Here is a 23,392-nt window from a genome sequence, read left to right as displayed (position 1 = left end):
TTGACACCCGTTTATTTCCTAATATAGAACAGCACAATACACTTGATGACATTCCTTTTACTAACTTATAGCAAAGGTGAAAAAGAAGCATCTAAGTGCACAAGCATCTGCATGGTCTTAGCAAGATAGTGCAGCATTATTCATTACTAGAGAAATCTTTTTCAACTCAAATCCATGCTAACAGCATGGATGGGTAAGCCCTAACTGCCACAGTACGCGATATTCCCTTCGGCATAAGTCTAAAGTGAATGGCAAAAATGGTTTTGCTAAAAGAAATGGGCTGCAATCTTTAGATGATAAGTTTTCCAGATCTATCAAGCTCTGTGTTGTTTAGTTATTGCTCCTACTGAAGAGAAAGGCCATAGAGTATACCACTTTCCTTAGAAGAATTAATCAGATTACTTCACATCCATTGTGTGTAAAGAACAGTTACTGTTCAAGATGAAATATGGCATGCCAATCTTGTTTCGCTTCCACCTTCTGTACATACAAAGTTATCCAAATTAGTAAGTTGTCCATCATAGTGAAAAGACAGTGGAGTAATACTTGAGCTAGAAAGATTGAAAATTTGAAATGTATGTGATGATAAAATACTCTCAGATGAGAGTGCTACATATGTTTTCATTACATTCAGAAAAGACTGGGAAATGAGCAGTCTGTTGATCCAATACAAGACATTTGATCAGCTACAAATAAATATTTATAGTTATAGCTCAACAACAGATTCCAGAGTTTCATTCAACAAGATAAAGGAAATTGATCAGAATATCAGCATATCAGTCTCTATTGTTTCCTCATTCTTCTTCAAGCAGGCAATGACTAAGAAACATAATATACTCATGCAAGTCTTGATTAACCAAGTGTAGCTGACATAAAAACAATTGAGAAGTGGCATGTACTACAATGTTCCAATGAAACATGAATAGGATAAGCAAAAGAATGCTATTCATTCAGAAAAAAATTGCATGCTATTTTACTTCTGGTGAGAAATATATTTAATCAAAAAGAATTTTACAAAATATTTCCAAGCAATCAGAATAAGGATAATCATGGACACACCTAAATGTCAGCTTCCGATAGCAGATATGTGATTAGGAATAACTGAATTGGATAACTTCACTTCCAACACCATGCTTTTAACAATAAGGATAGCTCTTCCAATTATCAGACCCTTATCAATTATTCTATTCAACTATTCACATTCAGAAAAATGAAAAATCTGCGAGCTCACAACCTTGAGTAGGATTACTCCTGAATCTGAGATGATGTTATCGAGTATTATCTTCAATCATGAAGCTGTTCTGAGGACAATTTGAATAGCATTGAATCAAGTGACAGTTAATTTTTCTGATGATCCTTAGAAGGCATTATTTATAAATCCTTCTTTGATGCATCAAGAGTTTGGAGGATCTCAAACAACTCAGGATGCGATATGTCAGCTGTAAGAAAGATGTGCACACCATCATTCAATTCAATCCAACTACATCCAGGCTCCTTCTTCACATTTTCAACTTTCATAGTCTCCCTGATCTTCCATGTTTCATGCCACTTGCTCTCTGTTGCATGCATTCTTGAGAGAGCAACCCAATTACTATGATTATCTGGATCAAGCTCAAGAAGCTTAAATGCTGCAAGTTGACCAAATTCAGTATTACCATAGATCCGACATGAATTAAGGAACGCACTCCAAATAGCAATGCTCGGCTTTAAGGGCATCTGTTCAATGAAATGAAGAGCTTCTTCTAAATGACCACTCCTGCATAAGAGATCTACAATACATCCATAGTGTTCAGGTTTCACTGCAACTCTCTGTTTTTCATCAAACATCAATCTGAAATAATGCCAACCTTCCCTCACAAGACCACCATGGCTACAAGCAGATAAAACAGCAAGATAAGTTACCTCGTCGCACTTCATCTTCAACTTAATCATCTTCTCAAACATCTCAACTGCATTGCAAACCCACCCAGACTTCCCATATGCTGAAATCATGGTTGTCCAGAGAACCACGTCTCGTGAATGCAACAACCTGAAGACAAGTTCTGCTGAATCAATACTCCCACACTTCGCATACATGTCCACTAAAGCATTCATAATGACAAAATCTGAGTCAAACCCATTTTTAATAATGCAAGCATGAACCTGGATTCCCTGCTTCAATGAGGCCAAAGCAGCACATGCATCAATGCATATAGCGTAAGAAAATCCATCAGGCCCCAACATACTAGACACCATTGATGAAAAGAGCATCAAAGCTTCTTCAGCTTGGCCGCAATAGACATATCCTGACATTATCTCATTCCAAGAGATGATGCCTTTTGCAGGCATCAAATCAAATAGTCTCCGAGCAGAGACAAGACTACCACATCTAGCATACATATCAAGCAACCCATTCTGCACAACATTATCGAAAGGCCTTACTGCACTTGATTTTACCACCTGGGTATGAATTTCTTTGCCATAACTCAGCATGCCGAGGCCCGAACAAGCTATTAATGTACCAGAAAAGGAGAACCCGTTTGGCACTATACCTGATAAAACCATTCTCCGAAACAAAGAGAGCGATTCATGGTAGAATCCTTGATGGGCATGGCCAACTATCATGGAAGTCCAAGTAACAACATCTCTGTCAGGAATTTCGTCAAACATCTTCTGGGCGTCGGCCAAGAAACCACATTTGAGCACCAGATCGACCAATCCTGTCATGAGAATGGTGAAGCGGGAGAAGCCCAATTTGATGATGGTTGCATGGAGAGATTTGAAGTTGGTTGGGGATCGGAGGGAGGCAGCGGCCTTGAGGGATTTGGAGATAGAGTACTCGTCTAAGGTTTTCGGGCATAGGGACATTTGATCGAACAGTTGTGAACTGCTCGTGCTTCACATTAAATGTTTATATAGGATGAAATCACGACCGTCCATTCCTTCTTATCTCAGCTCCAAGAGAGACATTAGTTCGCGTGGTATGTAGTAGTAGTATTCTACTTTTTTACTTTTCATCTCTCTGCTCTCCTCCTCTCCGAGTCTCTGATTCGAAAGCGACCCAGCTTCGAGGAGAAAGCTCTCCCATTTGTAGAACCTAGGGTTTCGATCCTTCCCTGTTCTTGGATCTGCTCGTCTCGTCCTGCCGGAGCCGATGAACGGAGCCTCCAGCGACGGCGAGTCCGGCCACGATGCCGCCTCCGCTGCCGCCCCCAAGAAGATCCCGCCGGCGTCGTCCATGCCCTGGGTCAGGAATCTCCGCCGCTTTGTCGGATCCGGCGCCGGACTCGGATCCGAAGCTCTCATGGGTCAGTTCCCTTCTTTCCCCTTTCCTCTTCCGTTCTATACTGGTTCTTTCTCTTCGTTTTTTCATCGTTTTATTCTTAAATTTTTGTGTAATTTCTTGTAACGCTTAGGAGTGGGAAAAAAGAAAATCTTTTAGGCGAAGTTGGAGTGCAATCCGTCAGAGATTTTGAGTATAAGAAAATAGATAAGATTGGTGGTCAAACCTAACATTTTGCTCTGATTTAGATCACCAAGAGTCACTGAGGTTTTGTCATTGTTGAAACCTAAGTTTGATTTCTGTAAATATGTGGTCTTAAATAGTAAACACTCAATGGATCGAATTTACAGATCTCCATTTGGTAATAATTGTGGCTACTACCTTCATGGTAAAGGGGGAGTGCATTTTATACCATTCATATGGACATACCTTGGTGTTGGGTTACTTTTATTATCTCATGGAGTAGAGACATATCCTCTAGTTCACTGCAGTGGTGCAACCTGTTATACTATCTAGGGAAAACTTCAAGGACATTGGTTCTGGTAGATTTCTCAGTGCGTCTAAAAGCTGGTTGTAGTATCATCTATCCAGTTAAGCTTAGTGTTATAAAAATCAATCGTCTCTGCATGACTAATGACAGGTTTAGGCCCTGTATTACTTGATGAACTTTAGAATGATAACAGGTAGAAATGGTTCTTGTGAGCAATCTCCTTTTGTCTCTATTTGAGCCTACAAACTTTATATTGTCTGTCACAATCCGAAATTGGAATCATGATCGGCTATGTACCTTAATACACTTAAGATACATGAAGCATATTTTCTAAGTCCACAATAACAAAAATTAATGGGAAAATTTGACTTTGATAAATTTAATCCAATAAGAATGGAATAAACAATGTCATCACTAATGTGCCTCTAATCAAACTGAATAAACAGATAGTTTAAAACATAAAGACTAAAAGAATTGAAAGGTAAACATAGTAGATCCTAAGTAGAGGTGGGGTTTTGGTGCATCTTGCTCTGTCGTCACGTTGATCAATACCTAAAATATTATAAGGGGAATCCCATGAGCCAACAACTATAGCTTAGTGAGTAGAATCCACTCAAAAATTAAATAAATTTGAATCCATAAACAGAACTTGAATTAAATTCAAGTCCAACAATATAAAGATGATAATTTCACTAAGCATGCTTATAGTAACAATAATAATGACATAAATAATAACAGAGTAAGTCATATCTCATAATAGCATGTTCAGTTCCAACATACTAAATTTTTTTTAATAATAATAATGCAATTTGTCTCAATTGGGTCAATGCCCTGTGGATTCACATCAAGTAGGAGTCATTTCGAGATGGTGCTCAGATCTTTTCCTCATAGCTGATCCGGTTAGAATCACCAGGATGTGTCATTATGTGATAAACGCATTCTGTATTTTTCACTAATCGTTGAGAGAGATTAAAGTCATCTTAGGAAATTTTTCGATTTAACTTGGGATTGTTCTATAATCCTGCCGGAGTCATATAAGAAAGTCACTACAATGATCTAAAATATGACTTTCTCTTGGACTTCTAGGCAGATTTGAGTCATTACGGAAAGTGGCAGGTGATCTATATCGGGACTGTTCTCTAAGTCATATCAAATATCAGTTATATTTTTTTCAAGAATATCCACTAATATTTTTGTTTATTAAAAATTGTTATTTGAATGAAATATAGCAATGCATTGAATCATATATTTTGCATACAAAAATATAATAATAAATTTGCACATAAAGAAATACGTGGTCTGATAAAAAGTATGAAATAAATATCTGAGTAAACCCACTCACCTGAGTCTAGGTAAAACAGCTGAAATATTTAATCTCTAGTCTACGTGCTACAAAACACCACCTTTAAATAATAAAGAAATAACATAATTTCAATTTAATCACTAATAAATTTTTTGAATTTTAAAACTAAATAAATGACTAAAATGAGTTGATTTAAGCCCATTGAATTGGGCTGGGCTATGGTTGGCTCACAACCCATTCAATTCTAGTAATAGGCGATAGACTGGGCTGCGAGCTTGGCCCAAAAGGTGTTAAGCTAGATTTAAGACATATAATAATGTCTATTCCAAGTTGAGTATAGTGAATGATATGATAGATATAAACTTGCTAAGATATGTGATAAGGTCTATTCTTTTCTCCTTCATTCCATCTGTTAATTCTAGCAGTTCTACTGGTCTTTCAAATGCAATGAGATTTTCATCTCTGATCCAATTAGGGCTTGGTTAGAAATTAATAGTAAAGAGGGGGAAATTAGTGTGAATACTTGATAATTTCAGTAGTTTGATACCTGATTGATGCATACTTGAACATTTGCTACTTCTAGATTTCGGGAATATGTTTGACTAATAGAATTGCACAACCCACCATTTATTCATTTAGTGCGGGTTAACCCGAGCCCAACCAACTCTTCTTCCTCGAGGAGATCGACACGAGGAAGAGAAAAAGAAAAAAAATGAAAGAGAGTCCATTGGTGACAACCGTCGTCGGCGGTCCACCAGCCACACCCCCAAGCTTCCCGTCACCCACGCGACCACATCGACCACACGAGGTGGAGAGGCTACCGACGAAGATCAATGATCTTATCCCTTGGCCATGGCAATCTGAGCCACGAGGGCTCTCCCTGAAGGCAATCGTGGCACAAGGCCAACATCGTGAAACTCCAGCACACAAGCAGCAGCAACCCGAAGTCGCCGATCGGCTTGATCCACCAATGATGCCGCTTCACCTAAAAATAGGTATTTCAATTCTAAGTTATTAAACTTTAAATTGATTATGAAGGATGGGAGATGACTGATTGGTGAGTCATAGAGTGGCCTCCAATTGATCCGGCAGTGTTCCAGCGCAATAGGTACTCCGACTGAAAGGGGAGAGAGAGAGGCATAAGAGGAAAATAATAGGGTTAGGGTTTTGATTTACATATGAGTTTTGAATCTTTATTTGGGATGAACTCAGATTTGGAGTGGCCGAAAATCTCACAGCCACTCCTCTCGTTGTGTAACTGCGAAGGAGAAAGAAGGGGGTGCACGTGCACTACATGTGTAGCCCCTCTTTGTTTTTTGTTCTTGCATTACCCTTGTAGGAAACCCATATTGGCAGACCTTGTTAGGGTGGCAAGACCTCATTTTAGGCAGTTTGAGGGATCCAAACCATTTTCAATAATCATGCACCACTCATCCCTTGCTGACATGACATGTAGTGGTAGGATTTCTCATGACAATATTTGTCTTCCTTGTAATCAATAGCCCGTCAAGAACCACAAAAGGGTTGTTTGGTATACCTACATGTGAATAGTAGACAAGTCCTAGTTTTTATTTTGAGAATTTAGTAAACCTCGAAAGGCTAACCCAGGAACATTATGGACAAAATAAATGTATTGATAGTATAGGGTGTCACGATATAAAATTAGAATCATGATTGGCCATGTATCTCAATATAATTGAGATACAAGAAGCCTTAACTAATATTTTTCTAAGTCTCAAAATGACAAGAATTTAATTATGAACAACTAACTCAAATAAATATAATCCAACAATAAAGAAAAGATCAATGTCATCATTAATGTATCTCCAATTAAACTAAAATAACATATGATTTAGAATAGAATGTCTAATATAACCGATTAATAAAATAGTAAAATCCTAAGTGGACGTGGGGTCTCGGTGCATCTAGCTCAAGTTGCCATGTTGACCAGAATCTAAAATATCAGAAGAGAAATTTCATGAGTCCACAACAATAACTCAGTGAGTATAATCCACTTAAAAGTCAAATAAATATGAAATTTATAACTTTAAATAAATCCAAATTTAGCAATATAAAATGACAATCTCACTAAGCATATTCATAGCAACAGTAATAATAACGTAAATCATAACTCATAATATGCTTTGTGTCAATATGCTGAATTTCTTTCAATGTTAATATTAATGTCAAATGTCTTAATTTGGGACTGTGCCCGAGGATCCATATCCATTAAAAGTTACCACAAGATGTGCTCGAGTATTTTTTTTATAGATAATCCAGTTAGAGTTACTAGGATGTGTCACTACATGATAAACACACCATGTCTCTTCTTCTAAGAGTCAGTAGGAGGTGTCACTATGTGATAAATGCAACATGTCTCTCCTACTAATCATAGAGAAATATACATCTCAGAGAGATTCATGATCTATTATTCTCTAATCGCGCCAGAGTCACATAAATTGATCATATACTAATCAAAAATAGGTTTGTCTCATGAACTGTTTTCTAACTATATCAGAGTCACCTAAACGGATCATATGTTGATCATGAATAGGCCTGTCTCCTGGACTTTAATATAGTCTTGAGTCACCACAGAGAGATGCACGAAGAATATCTAGCATGTGTCTTCTCAAAGTCCTACTATATACCAATTTTGTTTTTCTATTAATATTCATGATTATATAAATGACTATATGCACTAAGTATAGCAATGCACTCAGTCTTATATTTTGCACACAAAAATATAATAATGTATTTACACTAAATTATACGTGATTTGATAAAAAGCAAGAAATACAAAACGAATAAATAAAATAAATGCATGAGTAAATCCACTCACCTGAGTCTAGATTAAATAATTGAAATCTCTACTCTACGTGCTAATAAAAAATCACTCATGCGATGCTTTTGGTGTTGTTCTCTCACTCCAATGACTACTCAATGTTTAGATCTGATGATGGTGGCTCTGACGAGGTAAGGGTGTAGAAATAAAAGATTAAGAGGAAGTAGGAGATGACCCTGTAGTATATCGGTACTACCATCTCTACAATACTGCTCATAAAACCTAGCTCTTTTTATCGCTACAATACTGATGCCCTTTCTTTTGTTTTCTTTTTCTTTCCTTTTCTCTTTCCTCTAATCTCTCTTAGGTACGATCTCTTTTTTTTCCTTCTTGGTACTATAGCCTTGCTACAGTTTTCTACTAGGCCTCCTTTTTTATAGCTAAAAAAAATATAATAAGAGTCCTATTAGAATAAAGATTCTAATATCTTTTCTTAGTTGAAGATATACCTAAAAAATTAATTCGATTTAATCCAAATCCTAAAATATATAGGATAAAACTAAATCCGTCATTATCTAAATAATTATTTCTATTTATTTATTCATTTATTTTTGAAATTCTGAGTTATTACATGAAGCATGATGAATAATAAGAAAGTTCAAATGAAGAAATTCATATAGATTAAAGTCTGTCTGTTTTTGTGCTTGTTCCTGGAGGTAATAGAACTATAGAATTTGTTTTGTCCAGGTTTATTTGTTGAGATTATCTATCTTCTCTTTGTGTATTTTGATGTATTGGTTTTACTACTTCTGCTTCATCCTTTAATGTGATGTTTAAAATTTGCAGAGCTTGAGACAAAAAGGATTTTGCTTGAGATATTTAAGGAACGGCAACAGAAAAATTCTCAAGCTGGTTCCATTCCTAGCTTCTATAAAAAGGCATGTTACTATCTTCATTGCTTGGGGGTATATGTGTTTGTTCCATATTTTTCAACCTTAAGTAAAAGACTTTACACATGACCTCAAGGATGGTCTTTGTTAAATTACTTCATGCCACTGGGAGCTGCTTTTGTTTGGCAAGTGATGCCTACTACCTTTTATTTTGTCCGTACTTTCAGCAAGCAGTTATTAATGATTCTCGAATAATTTTTCTGAGTATTTTTTATTTGTCAACCAGAAACCTGACGAAGGATCAATCAGTCATAGGGTTCAAAGGTTGGCGAAATACAGATTTCTAAAGGTATTGGGATGAGCATAACTGAATCTTTTGACTTGTGGTTGTCAATTTCCAGGAGTTGCTCTTATATTTTCAGTTCTCTATTCTCTTTTGCTGACTATGTTGTCTTATATGCACTCACCTAAACAAACTGCAGAAACAATCAGAGCTTTTACTTAATGCTGATGATCTAGATGCTATGTGGGTTTGTCTGAGGGAGAATTGTGTTATTGATGACGCCACTGGTGCTGAAAAGGTTTGTATGCATCTGTTCCATCTAGTTTGTTATGCCATGTGCTATTTTCTGGACTTAGTCTTGGGTTTGTCCAGTAAGGCAGTACATACCTGGAAATAATTACCTGACTAAGTCTTTATTGGTTATATAATTCTTCATGTCTTAACCCCACTGATCCTGATGCCAACTCAGATAATTTGATACTTTGATATGCTTTACTAATGAAAAGAACCTATTGGATATTTTGAACACATGGTGGAAGCAATCTTATTGTTCAATATGTTATAGCAGATTTATTATTAATGGAACATTATTGGTGCAGGACTCACATCATGCTGAACTTTGATATCATTAGCTTAATTGTGATGTGATTGGTTCCTTTCCTTGTGGGTGCTCATAGTAGGGTGTCCTGGTCTCTGATGCTACTGTTGTTTGGGGTTTGGAGTATTCATTTCTCTCATTAAAATGCTGCATTCACAGGGCCCCCCGCTTATCCCACATTGTTGGGATCCTTGTGCATTTTGGAAGCATGTTGCCTTTTATTTATTTATTTGTTTTTGTTAAGGTATTTTGCTCATTAACTTAACATGAACTACTACAGATGAACTATGAAGATTTTTGCCACATTGCATCCGTCTGTGCAGAGCAAATCGGACCAAAATGTCGCCGCTTTTTCAGTCCTTCAAATTTTATGAAGTTTGAGAAGGATGAATCGGGAAGAATAGCTATCCTACCATTCTACCTCTATGTGATGAGAACGGTATGTTTTCTTTCCTGCCAATAAACAACCTCTTTTAGTTTGTTTTCTTTTGATTGTGAATGATGACATGCATGACTTCTACTGTTTATGCATATCTAAGTCATTGTCTTGTAGCTATTTGTTTTCATCCATATTACACCCAGCTGATACATGGGTATCTGACGGAAGTCATTGATCGTTAATCTTTAAAGTTTAAACTAGAGACTAATTTGATTTATAATCACATAAAAAGAAATTAAAGGTATCAAGTAGATTTGTGCTAGTTGTCTATTATAAATCTTTAAAGTTTTTACTGTGAAGTATCATGAGTTCTTTGCATTATGCACTTCTAGGAAATCTGTAATGTTGCATTCTTCAATATTTGCAAGAATCCCTCACATTATAGGTTTTCTGTATTTACCTGTCCTTAAGCATTTTCCAAGTTTTAACAGACACATTAAGCTTCAGTTTCCTATATGTAGCAGACACGCTTACACGCTTATTATACCAAAATAGTCTGCAGCAAAGAGCCAAGTACATTTGACATTTGCCTCAGATCATTGATCCTGAACATGGAATATGTGTCGGTTGTAATTTTATATTATTTGAAAACTATCTGCTTTCCTACATTTGCAACCACAAGAGGAGGTGTCCCTAACTCACAAATTCTGTTAACATCCCTTTTCTTTTATTATCCATAATTTTTATAAATTACGCACTGGTGATTCTGTAAGTACTAACATGCTGGCATTCGTATTTAATGAAAGGGGTTGTATTCCTACATAGGCCATTTCAAATTTTTGTTGGATATAGTGGATAAATTAGAAATTGATGATGCATTGTTTTTAGTAAATGTTTTCTGCAATTTAAAATTCTTAACTTGTTCTAAACTGAAGACTTCAAGACTGACATTCCATAAAATTCTTATTTTCTCATCACATTTTCTGATATCATTTTTATGTGAGTTGGGTTAAGAAAATGACATGTCACAATGGCCCTATTCTTGTCAATATTAAAGCTTCAAGCTTAAAAATTCAATAGTTTTGTGGTATGCGGTTACAAAAGCTCTTGGAAAGATAGTAGTTCAACCTGTCAGACAGTCTTTCATTTGTCATAGGTATTGATAATGCACAGGATTATGCCTGTGGTAATGTGTCTATATGGATTTTTTGAATCAGTCTTGTATGACATGTTTACACTTTTCAGTTTAGTGAATTGAATTGTAATGTAATTATGTAATTAGCACTCATCTCTTTATACTTGGATAATACTTTTAGTCCAATTTGTATCTCTTAAAAGTGTCATCTACTTGCTGGTCTGCTCAGTATGATTTTCTGTCTTCATCAGGTTTCTCTTACTCAAGCAAGAATTGATATGAGTGAGCTTGATGAGGACTCCGATGGCTTCCTTCAACCTCATGTAGGAACTCCTTTTACACTTTGCGCTATTAAAACTATAGTACTTTGAAATAAGGTGTACTATGTAACTGCAGGAAATGGAAGCATATATAAGGGGCCTTATTCCTAATTTGGCACAGCTACGTGATATGCCTGCAGCGTTTGTTCAGATGTATTGTCGGATAGCTGCTCACAAGTTCTTTTTCTTTTGTGATCCTCATAGACGAGGTATGCCACTAAACTCAGGCTAAATTAGATAAACCATTAAGAGTTTTGACATATGGAAAAGGACTAAAGCTATTTTTGAGATTTTCTTGTGAGGCAGTTGGAGAGAGAATGACTGACCGTTCACTATGTTTACTGTTCATAGGCAAAGCATGCATAAAGAAGGTGTTACTTAGCAACTGTCTCCAGGAACTGATGGAACTGCACCAGGTAAATTCTTGGTTGACCCAACGTTTGGAGAAATAATGATTTATGCAGCTGACCTACAAATATTTGTGTCGTCATTCTATTCTTATTGTATATTGTATATCTGTTGTGTTACATTTATGTTGCTATAACTGGTATCAAGGATTTATGTCCCTGGGCACTATGTATGTTTGGTGGCATGTTTCGTGTTGGTGAGATGCCATGCTCACTTTTTTTTTATTGTGGACCTGAAACCTATACCGAGGTATTGAACTTGAACCAAAAGCTATTCTGAGAATAGGCTAAGCTATTATATCAGGGGCCTTAAGTAACCTTAAAAGTTTGTGTTTATTCAATACTCTCCCTAGGATTAACTGTTGAAATTGAAACATTGCAAGTTTGCAGCTGCATACGGAATTACTTTTTCTTTTTTTACCATCTGTCTCCTGTATCTAGAAAAAATTTCGGCAAGAGATATTTTAGCACCCTGTCTCCACTCTTTTTGACGTTCTTCTTGAGAGGACAAAACCACCTTTATTTCCATTGAAATTGCTCGGGCAAGTTCAATGGAGACTGTAAAATACACCAGTAAGGATATGTGATTTTATCAATAGTGAAGGTGCCTTTAAGAGGGAGAAGAAGACCAAATTGATGTCGAAGGAAGTAATAAGAATAGACATGATGACGCTCCAGTTAACAAAGAATCTTACATTAAAGGGAGCTGAATAGATGAAAGGGATCCATATCACAAAGAATCTTACATTTAACAACCATTTTGTTTTACACTTTAAAACCTAGTTTGGGGTATACAAACAACAAATATAGTTTAATTTTGCTAGGTCTGCCATTTGTAAGGATCTTTCTATATAGATTTAATATTTAGTGCTATATTTATGAAAATGCTCTTTAAAATGTAGGAATCAAAAAAAATTTTTGATTTCCCCCAAATTCTCTTATGTTTTTTTCTTTTTACACTTTTACAAATGATTTACCTAGCTTAATTTTACTAGAGCTATTATTTGTAAATCTTTCTACAAAGATCTATCATTTTGTTGCTAGTTTATCAATGAAATATATTCTTTAGAATATACAGATCAAAGGAAAATTTTGATATCCATAACCTGCATATGGCTATGGTATGGCTATGCTAGTCATTCCCGTGCATATTTAATATGCATATCACGTGACACAAGAATTATAAACTCTATATTTATATGAAGAGTATCTCTTGTGGCCTAGGGATGAAAAAACATGCCGATATGAAGAAAGATAAGGAGGTTCCTAGATTCACTCTCAAGTAGAAAAGATAGGGTCTCTGTGAATTTCTTTATCTGCCTCAAAGTACTATTTTGTACTAGCATAGCTAAATAGATAGGAAAGATAGAAGATAACCTACCAAATCATGGGGGAAAGAAAATCAAACCCATGTAGATTGTGGAGGACAATCAAAGCGTGAAATCCACCATAAAAGAGAGAAGAAGGGAGAATGAGAAAAGAGAGGAGAAGGCAAAGAAGGATAAATATGGAATCCTCCACAAAAGATTATTTCTTAAATTTTCAGCATTTCTTCTTTATTTTTCGGAATTCCTATCACCTCTATAGATAGGGATGATGAAATTACATCAAATCACAAATTGATTTTATTCAGATCTTACCTAATTTAATATATAGCTAAATTAGACTCTTTTAACTTAAAAAGCAATCAAATCCTAATTAACTTACGTTAAAACAAACTAAGAATCAAATCTCCTAGATTTTTAAGAGTTTTAACCAAATTGGATACTCTAAAATCAAACCAAAATTTGTAAATAAAAATACATATGAAAAAATAAAAATAAAATAAAATTCTAATTCTCATATGTATGTGAGACGATACGAGTATTACTATCAATGAATGTGTTTTGATAATTATCAATAGCATTTGATGCAAGTTTCTTGTATCATCCGTGTGTTGGTAAATGAACTTTTTGATCCATATCTTCATTCTATATTCAACTAAGTTTTGATATTAATTATTGAACTATTGTCAATTAGTGAATACATTTGATCGTACTATGTTTTGAATTGTATTTCTACTTGACTATTGCTATTGCTTTTTAAAATAGGTCTTTCATAATATTATTTAAAGATAAAAACTCTAATATAGGTTTTAATACATATGTTTAAGCAGAAAACTTATCTAGATAGTAAATACCCTAAAAAGTATATTAGAGGTGTGCAAAAGGTGTACCAACTGGGGATCGACACGACATGTGACAATGTGAATTTTTATTTCTTTAAATCAACAAAATCCTTTGATAGTGGTTAACATGTATTTATTTTCAGGAAAGTGAGGAAGAAGTCACCGATACTGAGCAGGCAGAGAATTGGTTCTCTTTGACTTCTGCCCAACGTATATGTGGTATGTTGAATTTTTGTTGTTGTTGATAATTTATAGTCTACTTTCTCAATTTCAAGTTACGTTTTCTTGTGCTTGTATGCAAAAGTGGGTTTCCTATCTAATTGAACATTATTTTTTGCCTTTGGTATTGGAATCAAACATTTGTGGCCCAATACTTAAAGGTAATTGAGATGTTGATTAGTGAGTGACAACACAAAAATTAATTTTCCAGAGTCGGAACCAGACTTGGATTTTCTTTTTTTGTTGTCAGTTGGATAAAATAGTACAACGTATCAAATTTGTTATAGTATCAGATCTGTTGCACTTCTTGAACTAGTTGCTCAACTTTTGGTGATTACTAGGAGGTTCATCCATAAGAATGTTTTCCTTATTGTTGACTGTGATGCATGTGTTTTCTTGGGGGATGATAGCAAATATTTTTCCCTAGGCTATCCCATCTAGATATCCATCTTGGGCTCCCTCTCATTTCAACTCCTCCCAAGAGGGTATAGATTGCAAGCATCTGTATCTTTTGTTTACGAGGGAATGATGCCTCACTTTGCAATAGTTATTTCCGGCTTGGTATTTTAACTTGCTTCTTGAGGCAAAAGGTACCTAACTTCTGCTGTATGAGGTAAAACTACATGCACTTATATTTTGCCTGTGATGTGATGAGTGATAGCTTCACAATGAATTTTCTAGAGAAGGAACCAGACTTGGAACCTTTTTTGGTATCAGTTGGATAAAATAGTATGAAGCAACACATTTGTTATAGTGTCATATTTGTTGCACTTCTTCAACTAGTTGCTCAACTTTTGGTGATCATTAGGAAGTTCATCCAAAAGAATGTTTTCCTTATTGTTGACTGTGATGCTGCTGATGCATGTGTTTTCTTGGGTGATGATAGCAAATATGTTTCCCTCCTGCTGTCAGATTATCATGTTGGTTTCTAAAGCAAGAAGTGTGTCAGTAGTCACACGTTTCTTCTGCTTATGTGTGTATGGTCTAGCTTCCTGTTCTCCTGATTTCAAAAATATATTGATCTAGGATGTGCAGGTTTCAAAGGGACCAAATATTTGCCATGAAAAAGAGCCTGCATAATGTAATGTTAATGTCCAATATTTCTTCTCGAATAAGTTCGAAGTTCCTAAGAGATGAAGGCAATCTACACAAGTTTTATTATTGGAGTTTTGCTTATTATATTACTTTTGTGCAGATATGTTTCTTGCACTAGATAAAGATACAAATGGGACATTGAGCAAGCAAGAGCTTAAAGAATATGCAGATGGGACATTGACTGAAATCTTTATTGAGAGAGGTTAGTAATTAATCCTTAAATATACTAACTATTATAGTTCCCTTATTTGTGCAGTTCTTTCATGCATTTATGTTGTCTTCCGATTTATCAGTCTTATTGGAAGTTATTGTTGCATTATTTTAATCGAAGATGAAATTGTGGCTGTTTTACTCTAGAGAAAAGTTTTAAAGATCATGGCACAGTGACATTTTGGGTCATGCCAATTGTGATGTCTTGACAGGGTCAATTGATCGCTAGGCATATGTGCTTTGCTGACATAACGATACGATGATGGTTCAATAAGAGGTGGAGCAGAGGGAAGGTGTTGGAGGGAGGGTGGGAATGAGGGAGAGGGAGAGGTGTGGACAATGTATGTCAGTGCTTCGCAGAACGAATGTGAAGGAGACATAATTAGGTCGGTCTTAACTTGATCAAAGTCCAACCCTGAGTAGATGTGATCATATGGCCGAACCCGCCTATGCCCAGCCCGGTCTGGCTAGGACCTGGTTTGAGGTCGGCCCAGCCCGAAGCCAAATTGCCAATGGGCCCTATTCGAAAGCCCAACATGAAGCCCACATTTTTTTTATATATTTTTTATATAACTCATTTGATCTCCACCCACTCCTTTGATCAACAACGTTCGATTGGTATTGCTTTCTTCCTTATTTTTCTTTTAATCTCCTCAAACTCCACTAACTCTAGTACTCCACCAACTCCTATTTTGAAAAAAATAAATAGAATTTGATCTCCACCGCTCATAGGATGTGAAATTATCTCCACCACTCATGGACAATAGCAGAAAGAGTCCTTGGCTCTTGCACCTCATGAATAGCCTGCACGAGCACTGGTGTAGCAATCGCCTCAACACTCTTATTCCTCAAACAAATAGTGGATGAATGAATCCTCAAATAGCTCAAAAGTATGGTCAGCGATGCCATGGTCCAAGCCAAGAATAGACACCACATCAAGGATTTGGAGGTAAGCCCTCAAATTGTTGATAGAAACATGAGGCCCGGACAAATTTGTGAAGGACGAATTAGGGTTGCAACTGAGGGTGAGCTCGAGCTCGATGAGGTGTGTGGAGGAGTATGAGAGAGGGAAGACGGGGGTGGACTTGAGGGACCAAGTGGGGAAGGTAGTGATGAACCCGGTCAGGTGGAAGGGATCTTCGTTGTTGACGAGGTGCGACCATGTGGGCTACGTGGTGATGAATACGGTCAGGTGGAAGGGATCTTCGTCACTGATGAGGTGTGACCACGTGGGCTCCACTATCGTTGGCGCCCAGCCTGTTTCCCTATTTGGTCTTTGTGGCAAGGCTGGGAAGCCTAGAAACGAAGACAGAGGATGGTTTATTCTGTCGTTTAACATCTTGCCCAATTGTCCCCATTAAGCCCGATCCGGCCCGCCCAGCCTAAGCCCACTCTCTCATGGGCCGGTGGGTGGTAACGGACTAGACTATTCTAGACTGGCTCGAACCCAGCTTGGTCCAATCCACTTGTGGGCTAGCTGGAATAGACTACTCAACTCGGTTGGCCCGATAGGCTCGGCCCGCTCAATGATTACCTTTTACCTTGAACCTGACTAGAAACTTTTCTTGTATAGTGGTTCTTCCACTTTCCATACTCTAACCAATCCACAACTGCGCCTAGACAAAGGAGGGAGGTGGGCCAATGAGGGAAGTATGTCAATGTGTGCTATTGATTTAAGGAGATCTGCTTAGTTTCCTTAAACATCCACAACCATGCTGCTCATAAGTGTATTAATGCTAGCATCTTTCTTGTATTTCGATTAGAGGATAATCGGAAGCTAATTCATGTGTAGGCAGCGCTGTCTATTTACCATTGACTGTATCCTCCCTGAATTAAGAGGACAGAGGGAGGGATCAGGCATGTAGAGGACTTTGTCACTTGAATTATCAAGGAGAGTAAAAGATCAGCCTTTCTAACCCAGCAATTATTATCATTACATAGAGGGAATGATAAAAAGAAGCTCCTCAAAGCTCATGATTACATTGACCTAAATATAAACAAGCCAAAAATAACACTTGGGAATGTGTCCGATCTTTTATATTGAAGGGTGCCAAAAGGTACAACAAGGCCGACTTTTTAATATTAGACTTAGAAGGTTCATTGACATGGAAAATGGTCTGAAAATGTGTATTTAGGTGCATGCCTTGCATCATACTCTCAGCATTAAGAATACTTAATTGTCTCTAATTGCTGCTGTGCTTCTTTCGCTTGCTTTTTAATCCTGCTTTTCTTCTTCTCATCTGGAGCTGATGACATGCTATTGCATCTTCTTCCTTTACTTCTCTATTTAGTATTCTTTAGCATCCAATATCTAGTTTTTATTTAGTTAAAGCAAGCTCACTCTCCATGCATCCATATTTATTTTATTCAATTGAGCCAACATTTACTTTTTATATTGTTTTAACAACTTCTTGACAATGTGTGTTTTGAACTTTTGATGGAATGAATCACACTTTGCACCTTTACCTTGGGCTCTAGATGATCTTAATTTCTTGGTATACATCATGTATTGATAACTTTGCCATGGGTGAAGAGGGGAAGGAAGGATTTTGGCAAATTTTTTTATTTGGTAATGGCTATTCCTACATCCAATTATCTGAGAGAAAAGCTGTAAACATGGAGAAAAGGAAGTGTGGATCCTCTTTGGGCTTTTTGTAAAAGAAATGTCAAGAAATAAAAAAAAAAACTTAAAGGATTAGGAAAGTAAAATGTGCTTGTGTCAAGACTGTGTTGTAGTATCTGTGGTGGTATATAATTTGTAAACAAGCATAGCCACTTTGAGCAATGCTGATTTTGATGAACAGTAGCTGTGGGAGAGGTGAAATGGAATAGGATTAGCATTTAGATCCTCAAATTTTTGTAGTAATTGAATGTCCAGCTATTGACCTATCCTAATTGATCATGTCTATCAACTTAAATAAGGTAAATGAAAGCATTTAATTAGTCAGTTTATTTTGACATATCAATAGTATAAGCTAATACTTAATATGAGGAACACTTGAGCATTTAGCATAAACTTCTCACTCATTTTAGTATTGACAACGATTTTCTGATCAAATTATAATCTGGTTCATTCCTAAAATTCTGCCAGCCCGATGAAAGTTTTCATTGTAAATGTTAGTCATATAATCAATCTTTATGTCTATGGCCTGTAATTTTATTTATATGTTTGATTAAGGTACTTCTGTATACAGACAACAGAACCCCTACTCAGTCATCATTCTTCATGATATACTGTAGTTGCAATATTATTTCTTCAATACTCCTAAAGTTTTATACTGTTACGTCCATCCCTTTCATCTTTCATCAAGTTTCGAAGTGCCTTCTGCATTACATAGTACTTAATCGAGGTACAACTTAGAGTTAGTCTATTATCCCATACCATATGCCACATCTAACTTCTTAGCTACATGGCATCTTAATTTTGTGCTTGGCTTCTAACAATTGTTCAAATATGATTTCATCTTCAGTTTTTGATGAGCACGTGCGTCGGAGTAAAGTGGGAGGTGGAAAAGCTCGTGAGATGGACTTCGAAAGCTTTCTTGACTTTGTTTTAGCTCTAGAAAACAAGGACACTCCGGAAGGCTTGACATACTTATTCAGATGCCTTGATCTTCATGGAAGGGGTTTTCTTACGACAGCTGATATTCATACCCTATTTAGGTAAACTTTTGATAATTAATTTTTGATAGGTTGATGCTGAGAGATAGTCTGATAATGACATGTTGGGTTTACAAGCACTTGTATACATTTAGGCATCTACATGCTATCATGCATACACTTAAATTTGGATCTGCATGTGCCTGTACAAGCCAGTCAATCAGTCATAGGTATATATGTCCTCAGTGTTGTATAAAAAGTTTAAATGCATGACTGAGAATATAGTAGTTAGCTTGCAGAAGTTAGGTTATCAATGAAGGTCTTAAACTGATAATGATGACTTAATGAGATGAGGTATTCTCATTGTTAGATATGGGGACAGAGTTAGGCTAGCAATGAAGGTGTTGAACTGATAATGATGATTAAATGAGATGAGGTTTGGGCATTTGGGAAATTTGATAACTGACTGCTGTTTAAGTTTTCTTTCTCTTCCTCCCTGTATAAGTCTTATGCCATCTATTGCTTCTTTAGCAGATGTTGTCTCTAATTTTCTAGGATCTCTTTATCGATATCTTGTTCTAGTTTGCTTAGGAGTGTCAAGTGGCTGGACTGGCCCAAATTGTTTGGTTAGCTTGACCCTAAGAACCTTGGCCTGAGCCAATAAGTTTGGTCCAGCTTGGCCTAAAAATATTGGCACTATCAAGACCTGGCCTTGCCTGGGGTGAGTGATTTCTCCTAAATTTACTGAGATAAACATGTTATAAAGAAAAGGAAAGGATCAAGAATGAAAATTGTTCAAGTCTCGAGTGGATTCCCTCACTTTGACCTAAACATGCTTTTTCCTTTTTAATTTTTGAACTCCTTTTCCACTCTTGAATTTTATCAGGAAGTTTATAAAAAATTATTCTGTGTTCTTTTGCTATCCTATTCTTTAACTAATCTTCATTTGGAAGAAAAGAAGGGTGACATATGAGAGCCAGTATGTAAACCCGATACAGTCTTCCTACACTAAATTTGTCAATTCCTGCTTGTGGTGCTACTAGAACATGCTGCAGGTCTCAAGAGACAAGACATTAAGAAGTGTTTCCATATTATACTCAAACCATAGCCACTCTTCTATATGAGATATGAAAACTTTTGAGATTAACTAATACATTTTTGAAGATGTTCAGTGAGTTGAATATCTCTTTTAATTGTCATTTGAGTTGAAAAGGAGCTTCTTAAGTAAGAGGGGCGAGCTTAAGTACATCGGTGTCTCCACAAATCCTGAATTGGCAGGGCCCCTATCCAATAATTGCCAGTGGAATATCTCATGTTAATTGCAGCTTATAATATGAAAATATTGAATAAGATTGATGCTGCACAGTGAAGTATTACTTTTAACAGCATGTCTAGTTGCATGATTCTAATCAGCCACTGTTATGTGCAATCGTAACTGCAATTATTGTGTGCCAGTCCTGTTTGTATCACCGTTCACGCAATCTTCTCTCATCTCTGATTTTATCTGCTTAGACTATGGATATGATACAATATTGCCCCCATATTTGGATAGGATCATGTACAAATAGAACTTCCTTCCAAATGGCTTGAACCGATCATACAGCTGCATATTATCTTTGAATATACCTATGGACGTTGCTTGTTCTGATGTCAGGTTTCTTGATTTGTTAGTTTGACCAGTATATAATCAGCATGCCAAGCTCTTTGCTGTCATATTGTAGTGCACTGACTGTAGTAACAGTATGATTTCTACCTGTCTTTACACGCATCTCGTGACCAGTATCTTCCTTGTTTTTCTTTGTGCAGAGATGTACATCAGAAATGGATCGAGGGTGGTAACTATGAACTTTGTATCGAAGATGTGAGGGATGAAATCTGGGACATGGTCAAACCAGCTGACTCTCTGAGGATAACACTTGCTGATCTTCTTTCCTGCAAGCAAGGTGGTACCATTGCCAGTATGCTGATAGATGTACGCGGCTTTTGGGCCCACGACAACAGAGAGAACCTCCTCCAGGAAGAGGAAGAACCAGTTGAAGAGTGAGAGGGATGTCTGGTATGGATCTGAACAATGTAACTGTATTGAATAACCTGATTTTTGGCACCTGATATATATAGAAAAAGACCCAGTTACCCAATGATTAGTCTGCTTAGATTTTATCTAAACTTGTTTCCTACATCTCTGCATGTTTTCTGTAGGGAGTAAATGATTTGAGTGTAAACCCTGTGTACTTGGAGAATTCATCTTTGTCAAGTATATTTTATTAGAGTCGACTTAGTTTGTCCAGGTTCAGGCCTTGATTAATATGAACATACTAAAGAAGAGTTTGATTCTCAAATAAGTGAAAATAATTTCTTTACAGCATGTGATAATAGTGTTAACAATTGTTCTTGTTAAACTGCTGCGATTCTTTTATACCTGCAGTCACTAAATGTTGTAGGTCAAATGTGTGTGAATTGCAGCTTATGAATTAAATCTGCAGCTTCTCCCTCTTAAGGGATGATATGGTTCCAAGTCAAAAGTTGGAAATTAAATATGAGATAAATGAAGTCTCTTAACAGGAAAAGAGCAACTATATACTTCATCATTAGCCTGACTAATGCTTGGAATGCAGGAAAAGGAAAGGAACAAACCTAAAATTTGTCAAGTATCTTGTAATTTGGTATGTATTTGTTATGTATGTCACGTATTTATGTCAGAAAATCGATGTATACTTGTTCGGGAATTCAAATTGACTCCATTCGAGTTTACTTTCCAAGTTTTTGGACATAAAAATTGAAAGTTTAAACTTTATGCTTTCTTTCTAAAGAATTTTTTTTAATAAACTTTATGCTTTGTCCCAAGCTGTTCATGAATAGCTCAACTTATTGCAACATGAAAACGCATTCCACCATTCACTTATTAGAATTCTATTGGGAGATCATCAAATATGCTCTTGAATTAATGTATCATTTTGTGGATGACCTGAATAGTTTAGGAAGAATAGCATGCATATACCCATCAATCATATTCATCTATAAAGTAAAACGAAATGATCTAGATTTTATCACAGCAGCCATTCTGTATTGCATGTGTATCAAACAAGCTCAATCATGTTTGTTATTCTTTGTTGTACTTAGCACTGAAGTCTATTATGAGATCTGATACATTTTATTCTCACACAAAAGAGAAAAACAAATCCCATAAAAGACAATGACACATAAGGACATTGCATATGTTTAGCTTGCCAGATTTTCTTATAATTTTGCTACACAAAACCTTGTTCATGGTATCACAGCAGGGGGATAGTAGTCATGCTCAGAGCCATAGAGCACCAGCATTGCGAAGCAAAGGGACTAAGCTACCAGCAAGGTGAAGGGACATAATCCTGTCGGTGGATCCGACTAGTTTGCCACCGATGAACACAACCGGCACAGGGGTCCGACGACCGAGGAGCTGGACGAGTGCTCTCTCCATCTCCTTCCCCTTAGGGTTCTCATCTAGTTCACAGATTGAGGGGTTGACACCGAGTTCCAAGAATAGCCTCTTGATGGTGTGGCACATACAACACGAGGTCAAGCTATATATCACCACAGCATGCTCTGACGCTAGTCTCATCACAGTCTCCATCTAGATCAGTTCTTAGAAAGTAGAGAGAAAATATATACGAAGAAAGGCTTAGATTTTGATGAGCTTAAAAAGTTCATAGCAACCCCTTTATATAGGCCTAAAAGATGAAGAGAGTGTGATGTTACAACTGTTTAATGGAATCGACTGGGGGAAAGGAATGCTTGCTCTCTATGAATATTTGTACTCCTTATAGTAACTTTGATAGTGATAGGGATCAAATGTTGCAATTCTGTCGAGGCTTAGTTCATGTCAAGTGATTAGATCATTGAGAGTATGTGTTGAAAAAGGAAAAGCTTAGAGATGATCAAAACATGGAATATGTTGAGATTGTGATATGGTGGGGCCAAACTGAATCCAATTTTCACATGAGATGATCAATTATTCATTGTGATCAACTCCAGCCAAAGAAGAATAAACTCATGCATGTAAGAAGATACATCTCTTCCTTCGCATGTCCTATCACTTCACACTTGTATAAATGCAGTGGGCAAATGGATAAGCCACTATCTTTTTTAGATCACCTCTAACATATGCTAATTTGAGGGGGTATTTAACTTTTTTGAGAAATTTGTTATAAACACCCTTCATTCTTCCCTTGTTACTAGGTTTTTTTTCTCATCTAATAATAGCCGATGAAATAGA

At 36.5% G+C, this 23,392-nt stretch overlaps 3 protein-coding genes and 1 non-coding gene across 4 annotated transcripts; 2 read left to right on the top strand and 2 right to left on the bottom strand.

Moving 5' to 3' along the window:
* Positions 1-117: 117 nt before the first annotated feature.
* On the bottom strand, positions 118-2,895 carry LOC140798697 (pentatricopeptide repeat-containing protein At2g13600-like). Its single transcript, XM_073152699.1, has 2 exons — positions 1,060-2,895; positions 118-480 (listed from the first exon to the last, which is right to left on the bottom strand). Exon 1 carries the CDS (start codon positions 2,845-2,847, stop codon positions 1,372-1,374), a length of 1,476 nt encoding a protein of 491 aa, XP_073008800.1. The 5' UTR covers positions 2,848-2,895; the 3' UTR covers positions 118-480; positions 1,060-1,371.
* Positions 2,788-21,505, top strand: LOC140798698 (probable serine/threonine-protein phosphatase 2A regulatory subunit B'' subunit TON2). Its single transcript, XM_073152700.1, has 12 exons — positions 2,788-3,287; positions 8,684-8,775; positions 9,014-9,076; positions 9,210-9,308; positions 9,889-10,047; positions 11,374-11,445; positions 11,519-11,651; positions 11,794-11,858; positions 14,160-14,235; positions 15,431-15,532; positions 19,011-19,203; positions 20,947-21,505. Exons 1-12 carry the CDS (start codon positions 3,134-3,136, stop codon positions 21,182-21,184), a joined length of 1,446 nt encoding a protein of 481 aa, XP_073008801.1. The 5' UTR covers positions 2,788-3,133; the 3' UTR covers positions 21,185-21,505.
* LOC140799473 (small nucleolar RNA snoR104) lies at positions 20,101-20,218 on the top strand. The gene has a single exon (XR_012111006.1). It is a non-coding gene; the product is annotated as a small nucleolar RNA snoR104 (small nucleolar RNA).
* An 828-nt stretch (positions 21,506-22,333) lies between the features above and the next one.
* On the bottom strand, positions 22,334-22,750 carry LOC140798699 (glutaredoxin-C1-like). Its single transcript, XM_073152701.1, has one exon. It carries the CDS (start codon positions 22,748-22,750, stop codon positions 22,439-22,441), a length of 312 nt encoding a protein of 103 aa, XP_073008802.1. The 3' UTR covers positions 22,334-22,438.
* Between the last annotated feature and the right edge of the window lie 642 nt (positions 22,751-23,392).

The sequence above is a fragment of the Typha latifolia genome, chromosome 12, assembly GCF_019914945.1.
Source record: "Typha latifolia isolate L0001 chromosome 12, TyphaL0001v2, whole genome shotgun sequence".
NCBI classification, from domain to species: domain Eukaryota; kingdom Viridiplantae; phylum Streptophyta; class Magnoliopsida; order Poales; family Typhaceae; genus Typha; species Typha latifolia.
Note: the sequence above shows the minus strand (reverse complement) of the source record. Positions and strands in the feature narration are given on the sequence as shown.

Coding starts and splice junctions, on each gene's coding strand:
- LOC140798697 (XM_073152699.1), bottom strand. CDS start 2,847: ATGTCCCTATGCCCGAAAACCTTAGACGAGTACTCTATCTCCAAATCC.
- LOC140798698 (XM_073152700.1), top strand. CDS start 3,134: ATGAACGGAGCCTCCAGCGACGGCGAGTCCGGCCACGATGCCGCCTCC. Junction 3,288..8,683: donor CGGATCCGAAGCTCTCATGG/GTCAGTTCCCTT, acceptor TAAAATTTGCAG/AGCTTGAGACAAAAAGGATT. Junction 19,204..20,946: donor GATATTCATACCCTATTTAG/GTAAACTTTTGA, acceptor TTCTTTGTGCAG/AGATGTACATCAGAAATGGA.
- LOC140798699 (XM_073152701.1), bottom strand. CDS start 22,750: ATGGAGACTGTGATGAGACTAGCGTCAGAGCATGCTGTGGTGATATAT.